Below are 23726 nucleotides of genomic sequence, written 5' to 3'. Positions count from 1 at the left end.
GCAGCATATATATGGTGTCATTAACATTCCAGCAGTCATGGCGGCACCGTTAACACTCCGCTACATGATGAGACAGCTCTGCCTGTACCTCTCAACCTGCTGCACTTTCTTTCCCAAAGTCTCTCGTACTTTTCTCGCACCCGAACACCCACCTACACAAACAAATACATGTATATACATACTAACCTCAATAACTAAGAGACTAAAACCAGAATATTTATTTTTGTTACATGTGGGTGTCAGTTCTGACTCCTATCATTCTTGTGCTGTCATTTTGAGGACTTCTACAAACATGTCATTTTTCACGCCACTTTATCTGCCTTTCTTGACAGATGCAAGACAGGAACACTTCAGGTAATTATCTGTGTTATGCGGTATGTTTTGGAAAGCCTTTGTTTTGCAGTATTGAACTAGGATTCGGCTGAAACGCCCCAGACCGTTGGTAGGTGCGGTGGCCTGGCTCTATTTTAGTGCCGGGTGTTTTGCATCTATACCTCTAGGGCTCAGAAAAGGCAGTACATGTTGATTGTGCTTCCAGGGGACCCACTCAGATGTAATCAGTTGTGCCTACATGTTGTGCAGTGAGAGCCCTTTTGCCTCCGAGCCAAGAATGTACTAAGAATGACAAATATTGAAACCATGGAGTGCAGTCATTACATTTATGTGCGAGGTGTTACCTGGTTTGTATATATAAATATATGCTGATTCTATCATAATTTGTTGATCAATATCTCTGTGTGAGGTTTCAGGCATTGTGCTCTCATTGTCTTAACCAAGCACTTTTTTCAGGCTTTGCAGAACACTGCATAGAACTGCAAGACTGCTCTGCTCCTCTGTCTTGTAATCATAACTTCAAAAAAAAAAAGAAAAAAAAGGTATATTCTTTTAAATGCATGCAACAGTGGGACTGTCGGTGAACAATCTGTGTTATAGTTTTGACACTGTTAAAAGCAACTTCTTCAAAAGGATGCAAAGTAAGAATTTATTTTAAAGTTACAAAATATTTAAGAAAGAATATTTTTATTTTACATAATCTGTACAGAGATGATATCCATTTAACTAAGTGACTTTGTAATAACAGCTAAGTAATAAATCGTATTAAATAGTAGACTGGAAAATTAAAGACAAGGAAGAGATTGTGTTCATCAGTTTTCTGTACATAGTATAAAAAATTAGACAGAGCTACAAATGGAATCCATAATGTTGTACCCTGATTATTAGGCCTCTTGAGAAGTATCAATAATTATTTTACAAATATTGGAATGGCCTTGCCACCTTATTGTAATAGCTAAAATATTGGCCTCTTTGGTACAATTCATTAGGTACAATACATTTTTCACAAAATTCAGTTTTACTACAAAAATATCATTTTCAATGGCAGATGTTTTTTGTTTTTTTTGTCTTTTAACTAATCCCGCAACTTTTCAGTGCAAACATCATAACAATCATCCGCTTTGGAAAGCAAGCGAAAGATCACATTTCAAGTATTGATAAAGAGTTAAAGACAAGCAGAAAGAAGAATTCTGTTTTTTTTTTTTGACATAGTTCAGGATTACTATACATTGCATAGTTCGTGCGGCACTTTATATTAAAAGGACTATGGGCAAGGGTAGGTCCACTTCTATGTACCCTTTTGAAGGCTTTGCAAAATGCAAGTGCTTTAAATTGTGCATTTCGAGAGTTTTCGCAAGTGCTGTACTCCCTGTAAACCAGCTGGACAGAATGGAAGCGGCTCCGCGGAACGCACACCGCTGCGTCAGCCACTGAAGTGTGCAGATGAAGGAAGCGGTGAAGTTTGCGCTGTACCGGTTAGACCTCAAGATCTAGTTATGCAGTCTGCTACAATCAAGATGTGCACATATTAGCAGAATGGCAGAAGTGGTTTTAGTTTCAAGATGATCTTGTCCAGAGGTGCTTACAGTTTGAGTAGAAGCCTCACAACAGATTTAACAATGCCGCAGACAACCGGAGTCATTACTGTGGGAATGCCTCTGGGGAACGACTGGAAAGATGACACTGATTTGGAAATCTCCACATCAGCAGGAATGATTTGTCATATTGTCTTAAACAAGCTGTTGAAGTGCTGGTGTTCTGAAGTAGGAGATATGTCAGTGCTTGTACAACAGTCTCTAAGTACTTATGTCAAAGTGTGATACCAGGTTGTCTCCTTTTTGCTGTTGGAGAGGAAAGTATTGAGACATTTATTTTAAGTCTAGAAATGGCAAACTAGAGAAAAACCTTGTGGTGTTCCCTTTCCCTTACCATCCCAAAGCCTTTTTGTACTAACGTGTGTGTGATTGTTCTTTGTGAGTGCACAAATATTAACACAATCTATATGCATGTGGTTCAAAAAGACCATAAATATGACTGTCACTGCCTTCGTAACATGTCCTAACGTGGATTTTTCCATTCAGGCACAGCCACACTCCTCCACGATCATGTTCGGCACGTCACGCTTGACGATGTTGTATTCATCATCAAAGTAGAGCATGGACATGGTGCTGAGTTTGGTGGGTATGCAGCAGGAGTTGACTGAACCAGGACTCATGCCTCTCATGCGGTACTGGTTTACTACTGCCGTGTGAAATGACGAGGCAGAGCCCGGAACTCCTGCCAAGTAAGCTGGGCAGCTGCCTTCACAGTAGTTCCCATAGTACCCTGCTGGCGCGATGATCCAGTCGTTCCAGCCAATGAGCCGGAAGTCAATGTAAAACTGCTGTCGGCAGCACAAACCACCATGGGTGCCGTCACACTCCAGGCCCCGCTTTCGGATACGGTGTTTCCCGTCTGCCTGCTGGGCGCGGACCACCAGGAAGGGTCGGTGTGAGGGATCGTTTGGGTCCACCAGGATGGGCTGAACGTTGGCAGCCTCGCAGCCATCGCAGTGAATGTCGAGGTCCTGTCGGCGACCCCCTTTTGCCAGCATTTCCCGTACGGCCTCGGACACAGGGAAGGTGTGCCAGCCACTGCGCTTCAACTCCACACGTTTTTCCATCATGGGCCAGTGCACGTTCTGCCCTCCAGGCTCACAGTAGTGCACTCTCACTGTCACCTTCTGCCGCAGTCCTTTCTCCTGAGTACCTGGCAACAGCTTGAAGTACAGCCACAGGTTTGCATGCAACACGTAGAGGTTCTGATTCCCCTCATTGGAAATCAAGAAGTAGAGGCTGGACTTCGATGCAGTCACATCATCTGTAAGAGACCACAGAAGTTTGTTAATTCTCAAGTAGCAACTCTTTCTTACAAAAGAAGCTCATTTATGTCTTTTCTCACATTTGAAATAGCACAAACAGCTTGTGATTCTGCTGACGAATACCTTTCCTTAGCCACGTTCACTGACATAAACCACTTAACTTTTCCAGATGCCACAGTTCTGGGCCCAAGTCCAGTTGGACTCATGGTTTGGGCTGAAGATGCTGGGCCGTGTGGAAGGGTGGGGGGGTCGGACATGGGCCTTACCCCAGGGGGTTCATTGAGTTCACAGGGAGGGAGTACTGTGAAAACCCAGAGCTTCTGGAGCCGAAAGACTGACAACACAATGCACTGCGAGAGGTATTAAGAGACTGCTGTGGCACAGCCCAGCATTGAGCGTGTGCCCTTCAAATGAGAAGCATGATGAGGCATTTACATCACACTGGCGACTTTCTAAATACAGTTGTGTAGCGAATTGTATTTAGAAAGTCCAAGATGCAGAGCTTTTTTGCTGTTGTAATTTGATTGTAAATAATTCTTTTGACCACTCAGAAAATGAGAGAAATTCACTTGTTGCAAATCAATCATATTCTCCGTAATCCTGATTTGAATGCCAGAGCTGTTTAATATTGGGAGGTTTTGAAATGGTAAAACAACCATGTTTGCCAACAGATTAGTTTGGTTTAATGTCAACAACTTGCCACAAAGGGTGGCTTCTTCAGTTGACAGCCTGACCTCACATGGAGTAGCAGTGACTTTACATGCACTCTCTCTGCTTTTTTTGAAAATTAAAAAAATTATAGACTTGAAAGCATGTTCAACACAAACAAATCAGTAATAATTTGCATCATACAGTGTGCTGTCAATTTTCTAAATGTTATAATAGTTATTCTTGCTGTATGATATTGTTAGCTAGTGAATCAACCTGCATGGCTTTTCTGGTGAAGGTGTTTGACAAAAAAAAAATCTGGTTATGCTAGTTAAGACACCTAGTTTTTGACCAGCTTTCAAACACATATGCTGGTGACAAGCAGTGCCGTTTTTTGTTTTTTTTTAACAAGGCTGTCAAGACTGATTTGCTGGGAGTCAAGCCTTTTATATCCCACAGTGCAGACACACAGTCAAAGTTCATCAGTGACAGAGAATCAAGCCCTGGAGAGGTGTCAGGTGTGAACATGTATGTCCTATGATGATAGGGAACACACTGACTGAACTGATTACTCCACCATTTCACCTCGTTACCTGCCTTTATATGCCCCCTGGATACAAATATACTTGTATGGCCATGTGCTCAGAACATGTCTCAACAGCTCCTGCTTAAAGTGAATCTAGTCAAACAAGGCTTTGTCCACTTCGCACTCTCCAAGGCTGTGCGAGATGATGTCAGTGTTGTGGCATACTTTATCCCCATAAATATCAACACTTACCTACATCAGTTTGCCCCATCAGAATTCTTTCAACATATTTGCATAATAACTAATAAATGATTTGTAGAACACTTAAAAATTAGACTATTTTGAGTTTGTTTAGCTTGCTGCTTCTCCTGCATCCTGTGGTTCCCTGTGGCTGTTTAACTTTTATCTTCTCCTCTGAGCAAATGTATGCAACCTGACAAATATTCATTTCAGCAATGCATTTCATATTTTTGTTTTGGTGTAGGCCCTTAGGACCTAATTCTCATGAAAAGTTATTTCCCAGACACTGTTGAGAATAAATGGCGAGAGATGTAGAATATATCTCTACATGTACACTTTATACAAAGAAAAAAATGTAGCATACAGTCTAGGTATTTTTATTTTGTTGATACTTTTATTTTTTGTCAAACAGAGTACAGGCAAATTAACTTTTGAGAAAATGGGCATTAGCTTTGTTTCTGTGTTTCATTGAAGATTGCTCTCATGCTTAAAATGCTTAATGTGAACTGCTTGTCGAAGATCAATAAGATCAAGACCATGGCATGCTGCCTGATTAGATTTTGACCGTCTGCCAATCAGTTAGCACTACAGGCTCGAATTTCCTTTTTTGGATCAAATGTCAAAAAACAAAAAATTTCTAGAGTTAAATTTGGCTCTTTGACCTTATGGACACTGTGCCACGCTGAATAATGTCTAATAATGAAGTCTTAATACCCCGTGCTGAACTGGTCCTGAAGAGTTCAGTGAGTCCGAATGGTTACGCTGACAAATGAGAAGCAAGCATCTACCGCTCCGCTCCACTCCTGTGGCTACGGGACACCAAATACTTCTGAAATGGCCCATAGGACAGTGTCAATAGAGACCTGAAATTGGCAGCCGTCCTCTCCTGTACCTTGGCAGCCCTCTTCTTATTGCTCTCCTAAAGCATGGAGCGAGATCGGAGCCACCTTCTGACTTGCAGTCATACCACATAACAGCAGGGAAGAGCATGCAACACGCGAGGCAACCCAATTGCCTGCAGCTGCAGTGATTTGCACATTGCATACCTCACAAATTCCTCTTTTTGTACCTCTGAGCAGAATGGATCTAGGGTTGTTCTAATGCTATGCCCTGGCTGGCAGCCTTCACTTGAGGGGTTAGCGCCAGCTGGCCTTGAGGGAGATGGGGGTTCAGAGAGCCAGTTTCATGATGCATTGCTGCTCAGTGGTTCAAAGGTGTTGTGAATAATAGGGGACACTGCAAAGAGGCCTGATCGAGCTTTGATATTTGAAATGCATTTTCAGAGTAGGATATAAGAAGTCCATCCCCACACCCCAGCCTCTCTGTCACCCACAACGACTCAAATGTCTCATGCATTATTCTGAGTGATTTCTTTTGTTGTTTTTGTTCCCAATGTTGACATATTGGGTTTAGCAAGAACGCACAGTACTCTCTCAATAATTGGCATCTTTGTTGCGCTGTCATGAGTGTGTTCAGATCATTCTTATTGGAGCAAGAAGTTCGGATAATGTCCAAGGTAATTGTGCTGCACAGTGTGCGAGAATAGAAGAAAAAGAAGCCAGTTTTACAAGCTTAAATGTGTGTCAAACCGAGATATTGGAAAACTCTTTAAAAAAAAAAAAGAAAAAAAGTCATTAAAACATTTACATATCTCAAAATCAACTATCCTTCCTGGTAATGAAGATAGATTATGATTGTCTATATAAAAATCTGGGTAACACTTTGGATTAGGGAACACTGTTCACTATTAGCTAGTTGCTTATTAACATGCATATTACTAGCACAGAACCTGTTTATTAGTACTTAAGCACATATTAATGCCTTATTCAGCATGACCATATTCTAGATGTATTTCTTCATCCTTTTGCTCATGCAAACTTACATTGACACAATTAAAAATGTGCAGAAGGGTTAATCCATGTGTTTTTCTTTTAACACTTAACAAGCTCCATACATTCTCCTGTAAACTGAACTGTACTATAGATCTATAATTGATGAACTGGTTAATAAAATGAAATCCAGAAATCTTCATCACTTCCCACCCTTTTTGACCAATTAATTTTCACGACTTACACTAGCATTCAGGGTTGCTGCATAAGTACTGTAAAAAAAATACTGAATTTAGATTCATGATATTTCTATTACTTTTTCGCGATTCGTCGACTTTATTAGACTATTCGATTTTTAAAAATCCTCGACTTCATTTTGCTCGTGTCGACTAACCGGCAAAATACCGGAAGTGGCGCATTTCACGGACGAGAATGTATAAAACACATTTTTAGTCTGTTTTCCAAGGCTGCATGATATATTAAACCCATTTAAAAATGATAATTAAGCATAATTGTGAATTCACAAACGCTACGACTTAATTAAATAATTATATGCGATGCAGTTCTAATACAGTATTTATTTAATTTAATAAAGCTTTTTTTTTTAATTAAGCTTTAATTATTTACCTGCGTGTAGGGTTCTATACTCTGTTTTAATGGTTAAATTAAATAGTATTAATCAAAAAGCCTGTCTAATTAATTGAGTTTTACAGTTTTATGTTTACCAAATTCTGTTTTCCATTATTTTCTGCATTCCATTTTAATGGTTCCATTAAATTTTAATAATCAAAAGCATCTCCAATTAATAGATTTTATTAAAAAAAATAAATAAATAAATAAATAAAGTGTTTTTTTTTTCCAGAAATACTGCACATTTACATTTTTCTCCTAAATAAATTCTGGTAAATAATATTTCTGGTAAATACTCCTTTAAAAAGTGTTTTTTGATTATAATTGTATTATTAGTAGACTAGAACACGTGGATATGTTGTCATTCTTACACTATAATACTGAACTTTGATTTCAGTGATTTGGACTATGAGATGGACACTTGCTTCTTGCACTTTATTATTTACTTTTGGATTTCATTTGGTTTAATGAAATATAGTTTAATAAAATATTCTTAAGTAAAATTGTTGTTGTTTTTTTTTTTTTTTGTGCGGAAAATTAATCGTTTAGATTAATCGATAAATTAGTCGACAGAGTAATCGAAATAAAAATAGTCGTTAGTGGCAGCCCTATTTCAGACCTCATATTTCCAGGTTTGTCCATGACCGTGGGAACCCTGTAGTCACTTTTATTCAATAAAAGGCATTGGTTTTTATTAGTTCTAACAAAAGATTTTATGGCTGTATTGTCTGTTAGAAGGCGTGAAAATATTATTGCCCTCTTATTAACGAATTATCTGTAATACTTTGATTGCCATGTTTTTGATGCTCTCTTGGCGTTCCCGGGAAAGTTCTAGGATTTTAATTGCCTCAACACCAACCTAGCAAAGGTCATAATTTGACAAACTACTTATTTTCTGTCAGCATAGCTAATTATATGTTAAGAGAGGGTCATGTGTTCTGATTGCTCCAGTTACATCATAGAAAAATTAGATCAAGGATGCATGTGTCATTAACCCCTCGAAGACCCACTAAAGCAAAATCGCAACACTTGTTTAAAGAAATTCAGTTATATAATTCCAGTAATATAATTCATTTTAAGGCATCATAAACATGTAATGTAAAGGATCATCAGTGCTTATTGTGCAGCTTCTGATCTTCATATATATATATATATATATATATGCACACATATATAGTTCAGATTAAAAAAAAAAACTCAAAGTGCAAAACGTCCAAATCAAGTCATTTATGAAGCTCCATCTCTGTTAGGAGGCAGTAGGCAGCAAAGCATCTAGGTTTTGAAACAGACCCACTGAATGTCACAGCTAACTAAAGTCACACAAGGTAGTCATCATCTACTTGACACCATTGCTAATACTTTGAGAACAAAACAATTTGACCTTTTAATTAAATATTTGACTTGTAATATTTGTACATTCTGTAAATTCCAAGCACGTTTTGTGATAAATGAATACACGCCCCCAAAACAAATGCACTCCATAAATGTAAGTTAAAGCCAAGAACTGTAAATAATTTGTACTTGTACATTTGTACATTAATTACCCCCAACTGGAGTGACATTATGCAAGTTTCGGGTGTTCCAAAATATAAAATATGCTTAAATATTATCTCTTTTTTTTTTATCTAATAAAATGCATGATGTCAAATTTTCAGTAAGGTAAAAGTAGCCATGGAACATTCGAGATCTTGTACACACCTGACTCGGCGAAACTGATTATTTCCGACGTTTCTTCTTGCACCTCGTTGTGGGCAGCATGTCCATCCAAGTTGGGAATTTCAAACCTCCCGTCCTTCCGAACTTTACCCGCGTGAAGTTTGCGCAGCGCCGTTACCATGGCAGCTTTGGGAATGGGATGAGTGATATTTGGTCTCTCTCTCATCTGCAGTCGGTTCAATATGTGCCTTTTAACCGCCTCCAGAAAGTCTGTGTCCATTCGCCCCGAATCATCCGGATGCCCGAGTCCACAAGAAGCACACTGAGACTCCTGAGACACAGTCTCAGCTCCCAGACTACACTGAACTGACAGTATGCAAGCCATTAAACAGGTTACAGAGAGGATGGAAATACTCATTTTCTTAAATAGCGTGTCCATACAACAAACAAATCAGTTCATGAATTCCTACCGTAAAACAATTTGACCTATAAACCGGACAGAGTTGTACTTCCAACAATCTCCTCTGACAGATGTCCATTCATCATCATGCTCGCGGTCACTTTTGTGAGACGTTCACAGAAAGTGTATGTAGCATCGCCCGGTAAACACATTGAGCAGTAATGAGGCCAAGTCGTGAAAACGTATGTCTTAATTGATGCTAGTTGCAAGCGCGAAAACGTCTCCTCATCTCCAAGGAAACTGACAAACTAAAGAATCAAAACAAACCGGTTACTAATCTTGTATTCATTTAAAGGTCAGTGTAGTCAAAAATCTTTCTTGTTTGAAGGCAAAATGTCACTCGTTGTCTCTGCTCGGGCTCCTCTTCTCTCAATAATGGTATTGTGAATTGTGTGTTCGTGCGTATTTCTTCAGCCTCGGGAGGGATGTTGTCCTTTGGTCTTTTCTCCACTCGTTGTCTCTGCTCGGGCTCCTCTTCTCTCAATAATGGTATTGTGAATTGTGTGTGTTCGTGCGTATTTCTTCAGCCTCGGGAGGGATGTTGTCCTTTGGTCTTTTCTATCGTGTAATCACGACACTAAAGCCCCTCGCGCTGAAACTTTTTTATACTTCAAACCACGTGGGACGTTCGACCAACTGCAATCGAGAGAGTATGCGCTAAAACAGGTTAGGCTCTCAAACTCAGAGCACATCAGTAAAAAAAAGAAAAAAGAGCGTGCATTTACCGCTGGATCTTGTACGTGACACGTAACAACCATCTCACATCAACTTTTTTTTTTTGTTTAAATTGCGAAAATACAAGACTGCAGGGCTTTCATAATGCAACAGAAATCCGTTTCCTCCAAAAACAGAACAAAACATTTTTAGCATTTTAGCATAATATAAATTGCCGGTACATGTTGTTTTCACGTCAATTTACACATCGAGTTATTATTATTATTATTATTATTCAATTATTATTATTATTAACTAACAAAGCAAAACCTTTATGGTTTAATGAGAATCATATAGTCAGTCATTTCAGATCAATTTCTGTAATATTTAATTAAATAATGCAGACGGTTTTAAGACGAGTTTTAAGAAATTCACTCAAGTGTCGCTTTGTTTGCCTGTTCATTTCAGTATTAATTAACGTTTTGTACTGCGGATAGGATTGCATTGCCAACTTTTTTTCTGGAGTGATATGGCGCCATCTATCGCTTCAACAAAATAAATACACGTAACATTCTCTAGGCATCTTTCTTCTATGGCCACATCTGTCTTGAGGGGCACATTTTACTTTACGTTTTCATTTTGGGAATCTTTCTTTCTTAAATAAAATCTTAAATAATTTTGAGTATTCATAGATATCATCATTATTATTATTTGAGTCTATATTTAATTATAATATGCAACTTAATGTTTTAATTATTTTGGTTTCTGTATTCATAAATCATTTAAAACGTTAATTTAATAATAATATATCTGCAATTGTAATTCTTGTGTATTTATGCCACCTCTCTGCAGTATTAAAAGGACTGTGTAAGAGCACCTTTTTGCAGAGAATAGGTGCCACTTCTGAAGATACAACCACCATACCAGCTTTGCAGTCTAAAGTGAACAAACCACGACTTCATACAGATTATAAGTATATCTAAACACTTTTTAGCCGTATATTGTTTGTCCAAATATATAACAATTAATTCTCTACAGAATGCAGTTCAATACTATTTTTACTTTTAGTCATTTAGCACAGTGTTTCCAAATAACACTGAGCCAAACACATGCTAAAATAACAACAACTTACTGACACATAGTAAGAAATGGTTATAAAAAACTGAAACAGAAGTGAAACAAGTAGGAAAGAGGAGAAATAAAAAGCGATACTTATCCTTTTTTGATACAACATGAAAATATACTTACTATTTAAAACGGATATGTTGTGTCATGCATTCAGTTCTTCTGTGACTTGGTTGTCACTTGCCATGGGAAAATCTGTTGGACTTAAGTCACATTTTTCATAATGGAACAATTTAATTGGTATATTGTCCATTAATATTGAGGATAAAGGATACTGATGATGGCCTGTGTCTGTTTAGCCTACAGATGTGAACTATGTTTTTCTGCCTTTTATTTCAATATACAAAAAATACTGTGTAGAATAACCCAAATGTGTCAAGGAGATTGTTGGAGTATGCTATGTATCTGTATGATTTGTGCGTTTGTTTGAATTTTTGTGTAGCGTGACTGGCGAAGTCTGTCGCCCTCAAGTGGTAATAAACACTACATTGCATGTAGAAATGTAAGTACAGGTCAATGTATAACAATTAGTGATCTACAAGCATAGTCTCCTTTTTTCAAATTAGTTGTATTTTTGTAATATGTTTTAGCCAAGCTAGTTATATTTAATACAACATTTTAGTTTTCTATCTGTTTTAAACAGATCAAAAAATAAATACAGACTAGAGCTGGTTTTAACATTAGAGCTGCAACAAATTTTTGCTTATTGCTAATGGATTACACATTACTCATGTAATGCATTACTTATTACAGCATTCAAGTGCAGCTATCCTGAAACAATGTGAAGGCAGGAAAATTAAATGTGTTCTGCCAGCAATATACATGGATCTAACAAAACACACACAAAGCAAATTACAAAATGTGACAATGTTTGGATTGATTCCTAGCATGTAATAAAATTCACATGAGCTGTTTTGACCGGTATTTCACACTTAGTTAAGACTCTTTAATATAAAATTTTGATACATAGTAAAATCATGTTAACCAGCATATACAGTATTAAGTACAACTCTTACAGAAACAAATGACATATTCTGTGGAAGATAAAAGCCCTAATTGGTGCTTTTCAGAGTGAATGTGGTTTCTCAGAGTCAAGGTAATAATTACAGACAGTGTAAAAACTTTGTACATGACTGAATTCAATTGTTCTCCCACTGGATATTAGTATTGTTGCTAAGGCCCATTAATTTCTCACAGAGAAAGTAGAATGCACTAAAAACAACAGATTTATGCCACTGTCATATGCCACACTGAAATCACATGCTGTCCTTGTAGAGGTTTACCGCCCAGGACTAACAGCAAGTCAGGCATATGGAGAAACATGGCATCCTCCGTTTCCTCTGCCAGGTCAACACTATTCCGCTTCTCGCTAATAGCCTCCTGGTTCTCAAAGGTGAGACAGCTTCCTTTCAGCTTAGTGTCTTTCAGTGCAATACTAAAATCTGGTGAATGCTTCTTATTGTCCATGTGGAAAGTCTGGAGCTCAATACAGGGCTCTTGCAAAGTGGGGCGGGATGGTTGGCACTTGTTCTTAAATGGTCTTAGCTTGTTATTGATGTTGTGAGAGTTGGGTATTTCCCTTAAATAGACACTGTTTGGGGCCGTTGGCTGGAAACTCTGACCTAGGCCAATGCTGCAGTGATGGATCCGGCACAGAGAGGGGGATCCAGGCAACAATGCTAGCTTCTTCCAAGTTTGTGTTTCCAGGTTGAACCTCCACAAGCTGCTCTGAGGAGAGCTCTGGGTTTCCCCACCACCAAAGATGAGCATGCTGTCCTTAAACAATACAGCAGAGTGACCAACCAGCCTGGGAGGACCTGAACTGCAGAGTAAGGGATCAGAGAAGTGTTAGTGTTTAAGTGCATGTCTGAGGGGAAAAAAATAACAACTATATACCAACATTAAAGGCATAGTTCACTCAAAAATGAAAATATGCTGAAAATGTACCCACCCTCAGGCCATCCAAGATATAGACGAGTTAGTTTCTTCATCAGAACAGATTATGAGAAATCAGTTGCTTACCAATGAATGGGTGCTGTCAGAATGAGCGTTGAAACAGCTGATAAAAGCATTACAATAATCCACAAGTATTGTGAGTAATCCACAAACGGTGTATTTGTAAGAAACAAATTCATCATTAAGATGCTTTTAACTTCAAACCATTGCTTCTCCATCCATAATATTACTTTCTCCTGTGAAAAAGTCTTATCTGAATCAGTAGAGAAATATGCACAAAACAAGCTCCGTTTACAATCCAAAACCGTTCTAAACAAATATATTAGATTTTGAGAGGACAACAGGGGGTGGACTTTCACTGGGGGAAGCGTCATTATGGATTATGAAATGGTATTTTGGTCAGAAGCGCCTTGATCGATTTGTTTCTTACAAACACAAAGCTTTTCACTTCACAAAACATTAAATAATGTACTGGAGTGGTGTGGATTATTGTGATGCTTTTATCAGCTGTTTGGACTCTCATTCTGATGGCATCCATTCACTGCAGAGGATCCACTGGTGAGTAAGTGATGTAACGATAAATTTCTCAAAAGAGAAGAAACAAACTCATCTACATCTTGGATGGTCTGAGGGTGAGTACATTTTCATTTCTGGATGAACTATTCCATTAAACCGTAAGACAGTGCATAATGCTGTAAAGCGACCAACTACAGTTTTTGTTTTTATGTGCCATTTAGGGGTGAGTTAATCAGAAATAGATGATGCTACACTAACAGATAGGCACAGGAAACAACTGTATGACGAAATGCGCTTAGACTTTAGCCTTGTTCAGACTGTCCGTCCAAATCCTCAAATCCTAAATCATATTTAGCAAGTCTGAACAGCAAAAAATTATGTGAAATCCGATTTCTACAAATCCATTTCAAGCCACATTCATATGTGGTTTGAAATCCTATTCATTTTTGGAAATCCGTTTCATTCTGACCGCTCAGATCTGATTTAACGTAGCTTTTTTGTCACTTTCTCTCGTCACGTAAAACGGAAACAAAACGTAAAACATTGTTAGTAGAAAACATGCTTAATGTCTTTTCAGAAACAAGGCTGTGTTATTGCAAAGTAAAAGTCAAGCAGAAAATGACTATATACTGCTAGCCTATGCGCCTCTTTGAGTTTTGAGACTGGAGGAGATGGCAGCATGGAATGAAGCCGCGCATTCCAGCTTCCTACATTTCTGCTGCTGCCAGATGCAATATAATCCAGTGTGACAGCAACGTTGTTACGATGTAAGACAACATCTGTAAACTGTATTGCTGTTGTTGTTTTTAGGCATACCAACACAACGTCATTGCCATAGAAACCAATGCAGATAGTCAGTAAAACGAAAAAGCACCACAGACATACAAATCGGATCGGAATAGATGCGATACACAGTGTGGACAGTCAAACATTTCAATCAGATTCCAATCGGATATGCACAAAAATCGGATTTGGATTGACAGTCTGAACAAGGCTTTTGTGATCTTTCCAAAAAAAATTTAATACACAAAGTTAAGTGGAATATTCTGCTCTGCTTGGGAACATGCTTCCTACTAATTATGTCAAACAAAACTCAGAAATATATTTTAAAGATTAAGCTATAAACTTTACTAAGTTGGGCCAAATCTATTGATTATTTGTATGGCAATCAGGGTTTATGGTATGGATAGATAGATGTTAATAAAGAAAGTAAGAAACTCACTGGAATTTGATGCAACTCCAGGTTTGACTGGCAGAACTCCAGATCCACAGGTCCTTCTGTTCCCTCAGGCCCTGCAGGCCACCATAAAGGTACATAGAGTCCTGGTATGTCATAGCTGAATGACCATGTCTGGGACCAGGCCCACCTTGTACACTGCTTAGGAGCGACCACACCCTAGAATCTAAAATATCATTATTTGGCAAGGTCATTCAGCAATTTGTAAGTTACAGAAATCATACCTGACTTTTCAAATAAATATTTAGTCTGAGAAGATGCTCGCTTACTAAAAAACTTAAATCCCATGGAATGTGATAACACTCACCAAAATCAAATTTCCAGAATTCCTTTGTTGATCCTCTTATATCAATGTATCCACCGTAGACATACATAGATGACCCAAAGATAACAGCACTGTGCCCTTTTCTGTTTGCTGGTGTCACTCCCTACAATAACAGTTCACTATAATAAAAAAATCATCTGTTTCAGCTGTAGGTCTTGTAAAAAAAAAAAAAAAAAGATGTTTACCTGTAAAGTGTCACTCCCTGTTTTCCAGTTAATCCAGCACTCTTTAACTGCAAAGAATATAAAACTGAAGACGTGAATGACAAAGTGGCATATTACTGTGTGGTAAAACACAATCTGCATTCATACAGCACAAGTGCTGCTGTCAATAAAACAAGACATTTGCCAAAACAAATGATACAAAAATTCAGAAAGTTATATATTTTTTTCTATTCCATTTTTTTTTTTAAGTTTTTAACTTAAATTCCATGCATGTAATTTATAATAAAAATTAAAGTACATAAAACTTTTTGTTGAAGCATTGTCTAGTGGACTCAGACATTTTGGACCCCCACTGAACATGCACTGAATAAAAAATACCTGTATCAAATACCCAAAGAGGTGTTTTTGAGTTAGTATATGATGAGTCTTGCATTCCTCCGAAGACATACATAAATCCCTAAGAAGAAAAATGGTAAATGAATTTACTTTTTGGTGCAAAAAATTTACTAAAGTTATATGTGGAAATAATTATGATTATAAAAAACGTATATATATAACCCTCTTAAGGAACATACTATATATAAATATATATTGGGGCAATCATGGCCTAATGGTTAGAGAGTCGGACTTGTAACCCAAAGGTTGCGGGTTCGAGTCTCTGTACCAGCAGTGGGGAGTGAATGTACAGTGCTCTCTTCCACCTTCAATACCAAAAGGTTGAGAGATGCACCGACCCCCCAACTGCTCCCCATTTTTGCCACAGCAAAAATGGCTGCCCACTGCTCTGGGTGTGTGCTCACGTTGTGCGTGTTTGTTCACTACTCACTGCTGTGTGTGTGTGCACATGGATGGGTTAAATGCAGAGCATGCATACCATTCTGAGTATGGGACACCATACTTGGCCACATGTCACATCACTTTTACTTATATATATATATATGAAATATATATATATATTTGCCATATATGGAGGACTTGGAATGTAGAGCATGATTTACATGGACTACTTTTAATAAAAAGTGAAAATGTGATAAACTGACAGTCTCTTGTTTCTCATAACTGGTGAACGCCTTATGCTCAATTGTGAGTTTGTTGCAATTACCTGATATGCTACCATTGTGTGCTCTTCCAGTTCTTCAGGTGCTTCTTCGCTATCATAGGGAAGCTCGGCCCACTTGTCACAGACTACAAACATATAAATTTCCCCTTAATTATAATCAATAAATGCAACAGGAACCAATAACAAGCACAAGTATCCAAAGCAGCAGGTAGCCGCAGATAAATAACAATGACTTACCCACATTATATTTCCAGAAATCTCTCAGTGAGCATTTTTCTCTGCCTCCTAATACGTAAACATGGCCTCTGTAGGCACAAGACGCATGCTTGTAACGATCACATGGTGCAAGGCAGTGCTGAGGCACTGAGGCCCACAAACAAGCACCTCTCCCCTGGTTCATGCTCAGGCTCTGAGAGTCTCATGGGTTAATCTCTGTGAAGAAAAGCAAGCATGAAAAACATAAGGACTACTAATGAAGACCGGTTAACAATAATAGTACAGAAACAGCAGTACAAGAATATTGCGATGAAAGGAATTTTTAGTATGGAGTTTAGTAATACATTAGATAAGAGTTGAGCAAATATTTGACCAGAAAACAAGTATTTCTAGTAAGTAACACTACAGATTTTGGACCATATAATATAATTAAAATTGCTTTTATACAGTTCAATACAAAAGTTATTACGGAAAAACTTACATTTAGACACAATATTGCTATCTTGTCTATTTCGTCCACGGTTTGTGAAGACAGTAGGCCTAGCGCAAATCCGTGAATGAATGTTCCAAAGTGAAATAAACTTCAACGGAATAAAGTTGAATGGAATTGAATTGAATTAAAGTTGAATAAACTTCAACTTTACTGTTCAGTGCACTGATGTCAGACTCATTTTGGATAATAAAGTTTATTGTTAAATTGTTAAATGCCCTGCCTCCATCATTACATATCTTTGTCACATCATTATGTTTAATCACCACATTTGAGTGATCATTGCAAAAAATTTGTTTATGTATATATATTCTGTTTATGTATATACTTTATTCTATATAGGAAGAGTCCAAACTTTTGACTGGTACTGTACTATAATATACACAAAGAATATCCGCCGATATACCTATATCTAGATATACTCCCTAATATCGGTATCAGCCCCAAAAAACCCATATCGGTCGGGCTCTAATGTACATTATGTGGAAAATAATGTGTTTTTTTAACCTTAAACCGCATAAACACATTGCATTACACCAAATACACAACATAATGTTCTTTTTAGCAACGTCATATGACCCCTTTAAGGAGGTCGTCTTCCTGGAGTTAAATGTGACAATTTGTCATGAACTTGTACACTCCGTGACAAGAAGGGTCAGAGCAGTATACTTGAAATTAAGGAGGATATTATACATTTGTTGAATTAAATCTAGGGTGTACACATTTCTGCAATCCTTCATTTAAACAAAATATTTTTATTAAAAATGTTTTTCTTAAGTATATGTTTAATACATTTCAATTGTGCCATCTTTTCCATTTGTATTAGTAATTATTAAGAAAATACATCTTTTGTATGTATTATGTTGTGCACTGTATTTACACACGCACACAAAGTTTACTTGGACGCAGATGTTATTTCCTGTTGTTTACAGAGTACAGACACCAAAAAAAGTTTACCTGTAGTATACAGTATTACTGTTGAAATTTGAATGTGTTTGGTTATGGTTTGATATCTTTATGACATTTCTTAATTGTTTTTTTTTTTAAACAAATGTGAACTGTTTTGAAAATAAATCCCTTCCAACACGTCACAAATCACAAACATAACACAACCAATATGGGATGTTAGGTGACATTTAATGAGGGATTCATCGTATTTAGTCAACATTTAGTAATTTAGTTAACAATTTTACATACACAGTAAAGCAAGAATAGAATACCCTTTGTCGACATAATTTTTCGTTTTTTACTTTTATTTTTATGTTGTTCACCACCGAGATTTTTAACATACATAAGCTTACATCTAACGTTACTATCATTCGCATTTGTAACGGGCATATTAATGTAACTAAGAAGAACGGTTACCAAATCGCTTTACAGTGGTCGCTGAGTATTTACTTGCAGCATACGAAGTTTATATGTGACTTTTCATGGTAAAGAAAGTCCCGAAAGTGTCACATGACCGCGAGGAAGGGCTGCTTCAAACCTTGATAGCAACGAGTGCTGGATGGCGGTCCTCAAAACAGCAGCGCGAGCGTTTGTTATTTGTGCTGATTTTAATATAACTGTTAAGATTGCGTTGTTAGTAAATGTAGTATTAAAGTCCCTTACCGCTCAAAATCGTCGTTGAACATCTGCCCTCCCTTGATCTTCATTGAAAAGATAAGCGATGATGTGAAGTATAGCGGCCAATGCCAGTCCTCGAGAAGGAGGGGCGAAGAAGGATCTTCTGTGGTTTGCTTTTTTCTCAAGAGGGTCTCTGGCTGTAACTGAACACAACGCATTCCCACTTTTAAAACAAAACTCGCGAGCACAGAACACTAACATTTATATATAGGCCTATTGTTTATATAATATTTCTCATAGAATTGATTCATTTTGCAGATGCTTTTATCCGAAGCTGCGTAAAAATTAAAACTTTTTGTGAAAACATTCAAGATGGTTATCAACGCATATTTAAGACGAAAAAAATGATTGATTGAGAGAGAATACTTTTATGCTAGGCTACTTTAAGGCCTCATGTTTACTGTTTCTGTTTGCTGTAATCTCTGAAGCAGCCACAATCTTGTTTTCTAGAATGTTCTGTGATTTAGCCACAGCCCATGTGTGAGCTCAAGCCTTTGAAAATAACATTCTAATGTTTAGTAAACTGTTATCATTTTTCATACACAATTACTGAATCGCATTCAGCTTCGGGAATATTTACTGTATAGCTGCATTTTTAGTGCTCAGTGAACTTTATGATGTCCATTTTCCAAACACCCTGAGGGATTTTTCAAAATAGCAAGTTACTTTAACCACCAACCTGAAGGAAGTACTACTAAACTTATCACATATCTTTGGCCCTACAAGAAGAAACAGTGTTCTAGATTACGTTTATGTTTTAGGTTATGTCTACACCAAAGCAGAATACATATACAGTCTTCCTATAGTATACTGAGTTTTGTCCAATTTTTGTTTACTTGCACACCAGCCACTCTAGAAATGAAAGAAATTGCTTACTACAGTCAGAATATTTACAAACATGTTGAAACCTGCCATGTGTGAGGACTTAGATGAGTATGTGCCATTTCATTAAGAATATGTTGTTGCAACACAAGTACTCAACAACCAAGAGGACTTGGCTAAATACAGACGTTTACTTATGATGCCTATACAGAGCCACTCCACTGTGGATGATTAAGAGGGTCATCCACCTGGCCCTCTCACTTTTTTCATAATTAAGACTCTTATGTCCAGTGCTTAATTTGTAAATTGCGAGGTCCCGGAACAAAGCGGGGAAACGGATCCGGCATGTGATTAGAGGAGGGAGAGGTAGTGACCCCAGTGGATGAATCGCATACAGGTTTGGAACGACATGAGGGTGAATAAAGGATGACAGAATTTTCATTTTTCAGTGAACTATCCCTTTTTAAGGGATTGTTCACTCAAAAATGCTAATTCTCTCATCACTTACTCACCCTCATGCCATCCCTGATGTATCCATCTCAAAATCCATCTCTGTAAGTCCATGTAATGCAAGTGGATAGGTCCCTCAAAGTTGACACTTTAAAAACCACACAAAGAAAGCACAACACTAATCTATGTGACCCCAGTGGATGAATCAATGTCTTCTGAAGCAAAACTATAGATATGTGTGAGAAAAATACTAATATTTTAAACATTTCAAATTATAAACCATTGCTTCCGGCCAACTGTCAAGCATGGGTTCATGAGTTTACGCTTGACGTAAATGTCAGCACATTGTGAAGCCTGACCTTGTTGTGAATCTCGGCTGAGAAGTGATGAGAACACACACCGTCACTTCTGGCACGAGTTTCACAACGTGCTTAAATCATGTCAAATTAACCTAAGTAAACATTTTATAAACTTATTAAACTTAATAAACAGATTAAAGTGCAAAAGAATTATAAAGAACAATAGGTAACACTTTACAATAAAGACTCATTAGTTAACCTTATAGTAGACCGGTAAATAGATTGGGGAGATAGACCAGTTGAGAGGGGCAGTGTTTGAAATTTTAACCAGTTGATGGAAAAGTATTCTTAAAATGTTTTCTAAAAATCTAAATTTGTAATAGAGTTATTCACAGTAATTTTGAAGTGCCCACTATAACAATACCAAGCATGTTCGTTATTGTGATATAACGTATTACCCAATATCGGTATGTCTATTTTCCATATATTTACATCGAATGAAGAAAAAAATATTTTTAGTTTCCTCTCCTTAAGATATTTTTCTAAGTTTTCATATCTTAATACAGTTAAAGGAATAGTTCACTCAAAATTTAAACTTCTGTCGTCATTACTCACTCTCAGGTTGTTACAGACAAAGATGACTTTCGTTCATCTTTGGAAAATAAAGCTAAAGCTTTTATTCACATACAAACATTAATCATCCAAATACATAGAGTACATCAAATCAAAGTAAACAGAATCTCACACATGCTTGAGAACCAATTAGGTGTCTTAAACCACTCGAATCATATGGATTATTTTAACAATGTCTTTATGCACCTTTTGAAGCTAAAAGACTGGTTGCCTGGATAGACAAAAATGAAGACAGAATATTAATTTTCATTTGTGTTCTAATAATGAATCAGTTTTATGGGTTTTTAACAACATAAGATTTTCATTTTGGCTGAATTAATGCTTTAAAAAGTCTTTACAAAGAAAATGAAATGGTCTATTATTTCTTTTATGTGAAGGTTCATTGCGAGGATCAATCCTGTCAACAGCACGTGCTCTGCAAAATTCCAGATCAGCAAAAGAAGTGGGAAGATGGTGCAAAGGAGAAACTCTGGCCTGAACCCTCATGTGTCCTCCTTTATTAAGGAGTTTGTGTATTTCAGCTGGCAGCTTTGAAAAAAATAGTCCATGCTTCTTGTGTGTAACAAAAGTTTTAGTTCTTTTTGAAGATTCACTATCGTCACTATTCACTATTATCATAATATGTTGTGCTTAGGATAAATGTTAAGATTTTTTTCTAACTATAATAGTTAGAATAGTATGTAATGTATATACTAGTTTATAACAATGTTTTGTTTGAGTCTTAACTGAATCTGAAAATATTAAAATTTTATTGCAAGGATTACAATTGAACAATTAAAAAATTAAAAGTTATACAGTTGTCAATGCTTATTTTCATTTAAATTATATATTTTTTTTTCTTGTATTTCAATGTTACTAGAGAAAAGACCATAAAATTATCGTATATTTTACAGTAAAAATTTTAAAAGTACAGTACACATACTGTAAATACATTTACAGCAAGTTAAATTGTACTGTAAATATTAATACAGTATTTTTACTGCAAGTTTAATTTACAGTAAGTTACTGGCGAACTGCTGCCAGTAAGTTACTGGAATTTCTACAGGAAATGTTTAACAGTGTAACGGACCATTTGCGCAATGGAGGACCAGCTTACGTGATTAACAGCTGAAAATATTAAAATTTTATTGCAAGGATTACAATTGAACAATTAAAAAATTAAAAGTTATACAGTTGTCAATGCTTATTTTCATTTAAATTATATATTTTTTTTTCTTGTATTTCAATGTTACTAGAGAAAAGACCATAAAATTATCGTATATTTTACAGTAAAAATTTTAAAAGTACAGTACACATACTGTAAATACATTTACAGCAAGTTAAATGGTACTGTAAATATTAATACAGTATTTTTACTGTAAGTTTAGTTTACAGTAAGTTACTGGCGAACTGCTGCCAGTAAGTTACTGGAATTTCTACAGGAAATGTTTAACAGTGTAACGGAGCATTTGCGCAATGGAGGACCAGCTTACGTGATTAACAGCGTGCATCATTTTACAGGTCATGAAAAAACGTGAAAAGTCTAGAAATTATAAAACCGCAATTCCCAGGCCTGGAAAAGTCATGGATTTTTTTTCCTCAAATCTCTAAATAGAATTATGTTTAATCAGCTTTCGAGTTAAAAATTAGGGAAATTCCTGCAAACATTTATTCATGTAGGTTAGATGAGTAAATAAATCCACACAAACTATCAGATTAAATCAGTCATCTGAAAACAGCATGAGTGATTTAGATGTACCGCGTCTTCTCTCACTCGCTCTCAAAGCGGCTTCACAACAGGGCATCTCGTTTGCACTAGCCTACTGCACGCTGCGATACAAGGTTTTCGCTCAGATTTCGGGACAGTCGACAGAATTCGAGTCATTGTTGCATCGTCACAAAACTGTATTATTTGCACATCTTTTTAAATTGAAGCCATTCCATACTGCGTGCTCCAAAGGGGGTTTTCTGTGAGCTCACAGTCACGTCCAAAGCTGGCGCATATAAAGCCGCCTCGCGAGTACCATATTGAGTTATTTTTCGCAGCTTGTTGCGCTTACGCGGCCAAATACGCACAAAATTACATCAAAATGGCTGTCCTGGCGAGTATCGTCGTAAGCACAGTCGGTTTTGTCTTAACTAAATGTAAACATCTGAGAAAAAACGCATGTGTATCAGTATTGGATCCGAGCATTCGGGTTTGTGAGAGCAGCCACATCACGTCTCTTTGCCCGCTCAATTTAAAATGTAAATGTAGAAAACTCATAATAGAAGTTTTTCATGAAATATATGCACGCTATAGGTCAACACGAACGTCTTTCATTGGCGCGTGAGGAGGGGATCTGTCAAATGAGGTGCAGGATCAGATTTTGGACAAATAGGTTGTTTGCAATCACGTGATTCTGATGACGCGCGAAATGCAGCTGGAGGGCAGGAAGTGATTTTTCTCCGTAGCAATCACTAGCAGAAACTCCAAATGCCTGTGTTTTGCATTGTTTATGGATGCTCAAATCGGACAAACCGAGAAACCACAAGGAGCTTTTATCGTGTACAAAAATGTGTTGCTCATAAGGGGGGAAAATTCAAGAATTTGAATGAAAAACGCTGGAAAAAGTGGCTTGTAAACCTGCGTCTGCGGTAGGGAGGAGCGAAGCCGGATAATGCTCGTGTGTGCAAATGGTTATAAATGGTGCAAATATAAGATAATAATATATTAAAATATTAATAAAGAAATATATAAATAGATACAGGGTGACACTGTCAGAATTCACTGAATGCTAAACGCCACACATAGACACGATGTAAATAAGATATTATTTGCAGTTCACGGAATCGTGAGATTGCGATAAATTGAAGTGAGTGAGCTTTTTAGTGATTAACGTTAGATGAAAGCGCTATTTTCTCGCTTTCTAGGCAGGCTATAATCGATTCAGAATTTAAATAAAAGTTGTTTTACGTGCTGCTAACAGGACCAACAGCCACATACCCTGTA

General features: G+C 37.1%; 2 protein-coding genes across 4 annotated transcripts; both read right to left on the bottom strand.

Annotated features, from left to right (window-relative positions):
- Positions 1–1091: 1091 nt before the first annotated feature.
- Positions 1092–9589, bottom strand: LOC107661134 (inhibin beta B chain-like). Its single transcript, XM_016450598.1, has 2 exons — positions 8765–9589; positions 1092–3192 (listed from the first exon to the last, which is right to left on the bottom strand). Exons 1-2 carry the CDS (start codon positions 9159–9161, stop codon positions 2411–2413), a joined length of 1179 nt encoding a protein of 392 aa, XP_016306084.1. The 5' UTR covers positions 9162–9589; the 3' UTR covers positions 1092–2410.
- A 2289-nt stretch (positions 9590–11878) lies between these two features.
- LOC107661133 (ras guanine nucleotide exchange factor F-like) lies at positions 11879–18689 on the bottom strand. 3 transcript variants are annotated; one of them, XM_016450595.1, is made up of 8 exons: positions 18537–18689; positions 16457–16651; positions 16262–16344; positions 15538–15616; positions 15181–15227; positions 14978–15098; positions 14656–14836; positions 11879–12783 (listed from the first exon to the last, which is right to left on the bottom strand). In XM_016450595.1, the coding sequence occupies exons 2-8, from the start codon at positions 16617–16619 to the stop codon at positions 12189–12191; spliced, it is 1269 nt and encodes a 422-aa protein (XP_016306081.1). In that variant the 5' UTR covers positions 16620–16651; positions 18537–18689; the 3' UTR covers positions 11879–12188. The 3 variants fall into 3 exon arrangements, with proteins under 3 accessions (XP_016306081.1, XP_016306082.1, XP_016306083.1); XM_016450596.1 differs by lacking the exon at positions 18537–18689 and adding an exon at positions 18291–18343; XM_016450597.1 differs by lacking the exon at positions 18537–18689 and having other exon boundaries at positions 16461–16541.
- Between the last annotated feature and the right edge of the window lie 5037 nt (positions 18690–23726).

Source organism: Sinocyclocheilus anshuiensis, unplaced genomic scaffold (assembly GCF_001515605.1).
Source record: "Sinocyclocheilus anshuiensis isolate Anshui unplaced genomic scaffold, SAMN03320099.WGS_v1.1 scaffold2056, whole genome shotgun sequence".
NCBI classification, from domain to species: Eukaryota; Metazoa; Chordata; class Actinopteri; order Cypriniformes; family Cyprinidae; genus Sinocyclocheilus; species Sinocyclocheilus anshuiensis.
This window is presented reverse-complemented; position numbering and strand designations above follow the sequence as displayed.

What these genes read in the sequence shown, in the direction of transcription:
- LOC107661134 (XM_016450598.1), bottom strand. Translation starts at nt 9,161, where the DNA reads ATGGACACGCTATTTAAGAAAATGAGTATTTCCATCCTCTCTGTAACC. An exon ending in AATCAGTTTCGCCGAGTCAG is followed by an intron (nt 3,193 to 8,764) that starts GTGTGTACAAGA and finishes GGTCTCTTACAG; the next exon opens with ATGATGTGACTGCATCGAAG.
- LOC107661133 (XM_016450595.1), bottom strand. Translation starts at nt 16,619, where the DNA reads ATGAACCAGGGGAGAGGTGCTTGTTTGTGGGCCTCAGTGCCTCAGCAC. An exon ending in ACACAATGGTAGCATATCAG is followed by an intron (nt 15,617 to 16,261) that starts GTAATTGCAACA and finishes TTTTCTTCTTAG; the next exon opens with GGATTTATGTATGTCTTCGG. An exon ending in CAGGGAGTGACACTTTACAG is followed by an intron (nt 15,099 to 15,180) that starts GTAAACATCTTT and finishes CTGTTATTGTAG; the next exon opens with GGAGTGACACCAGCAAACAG.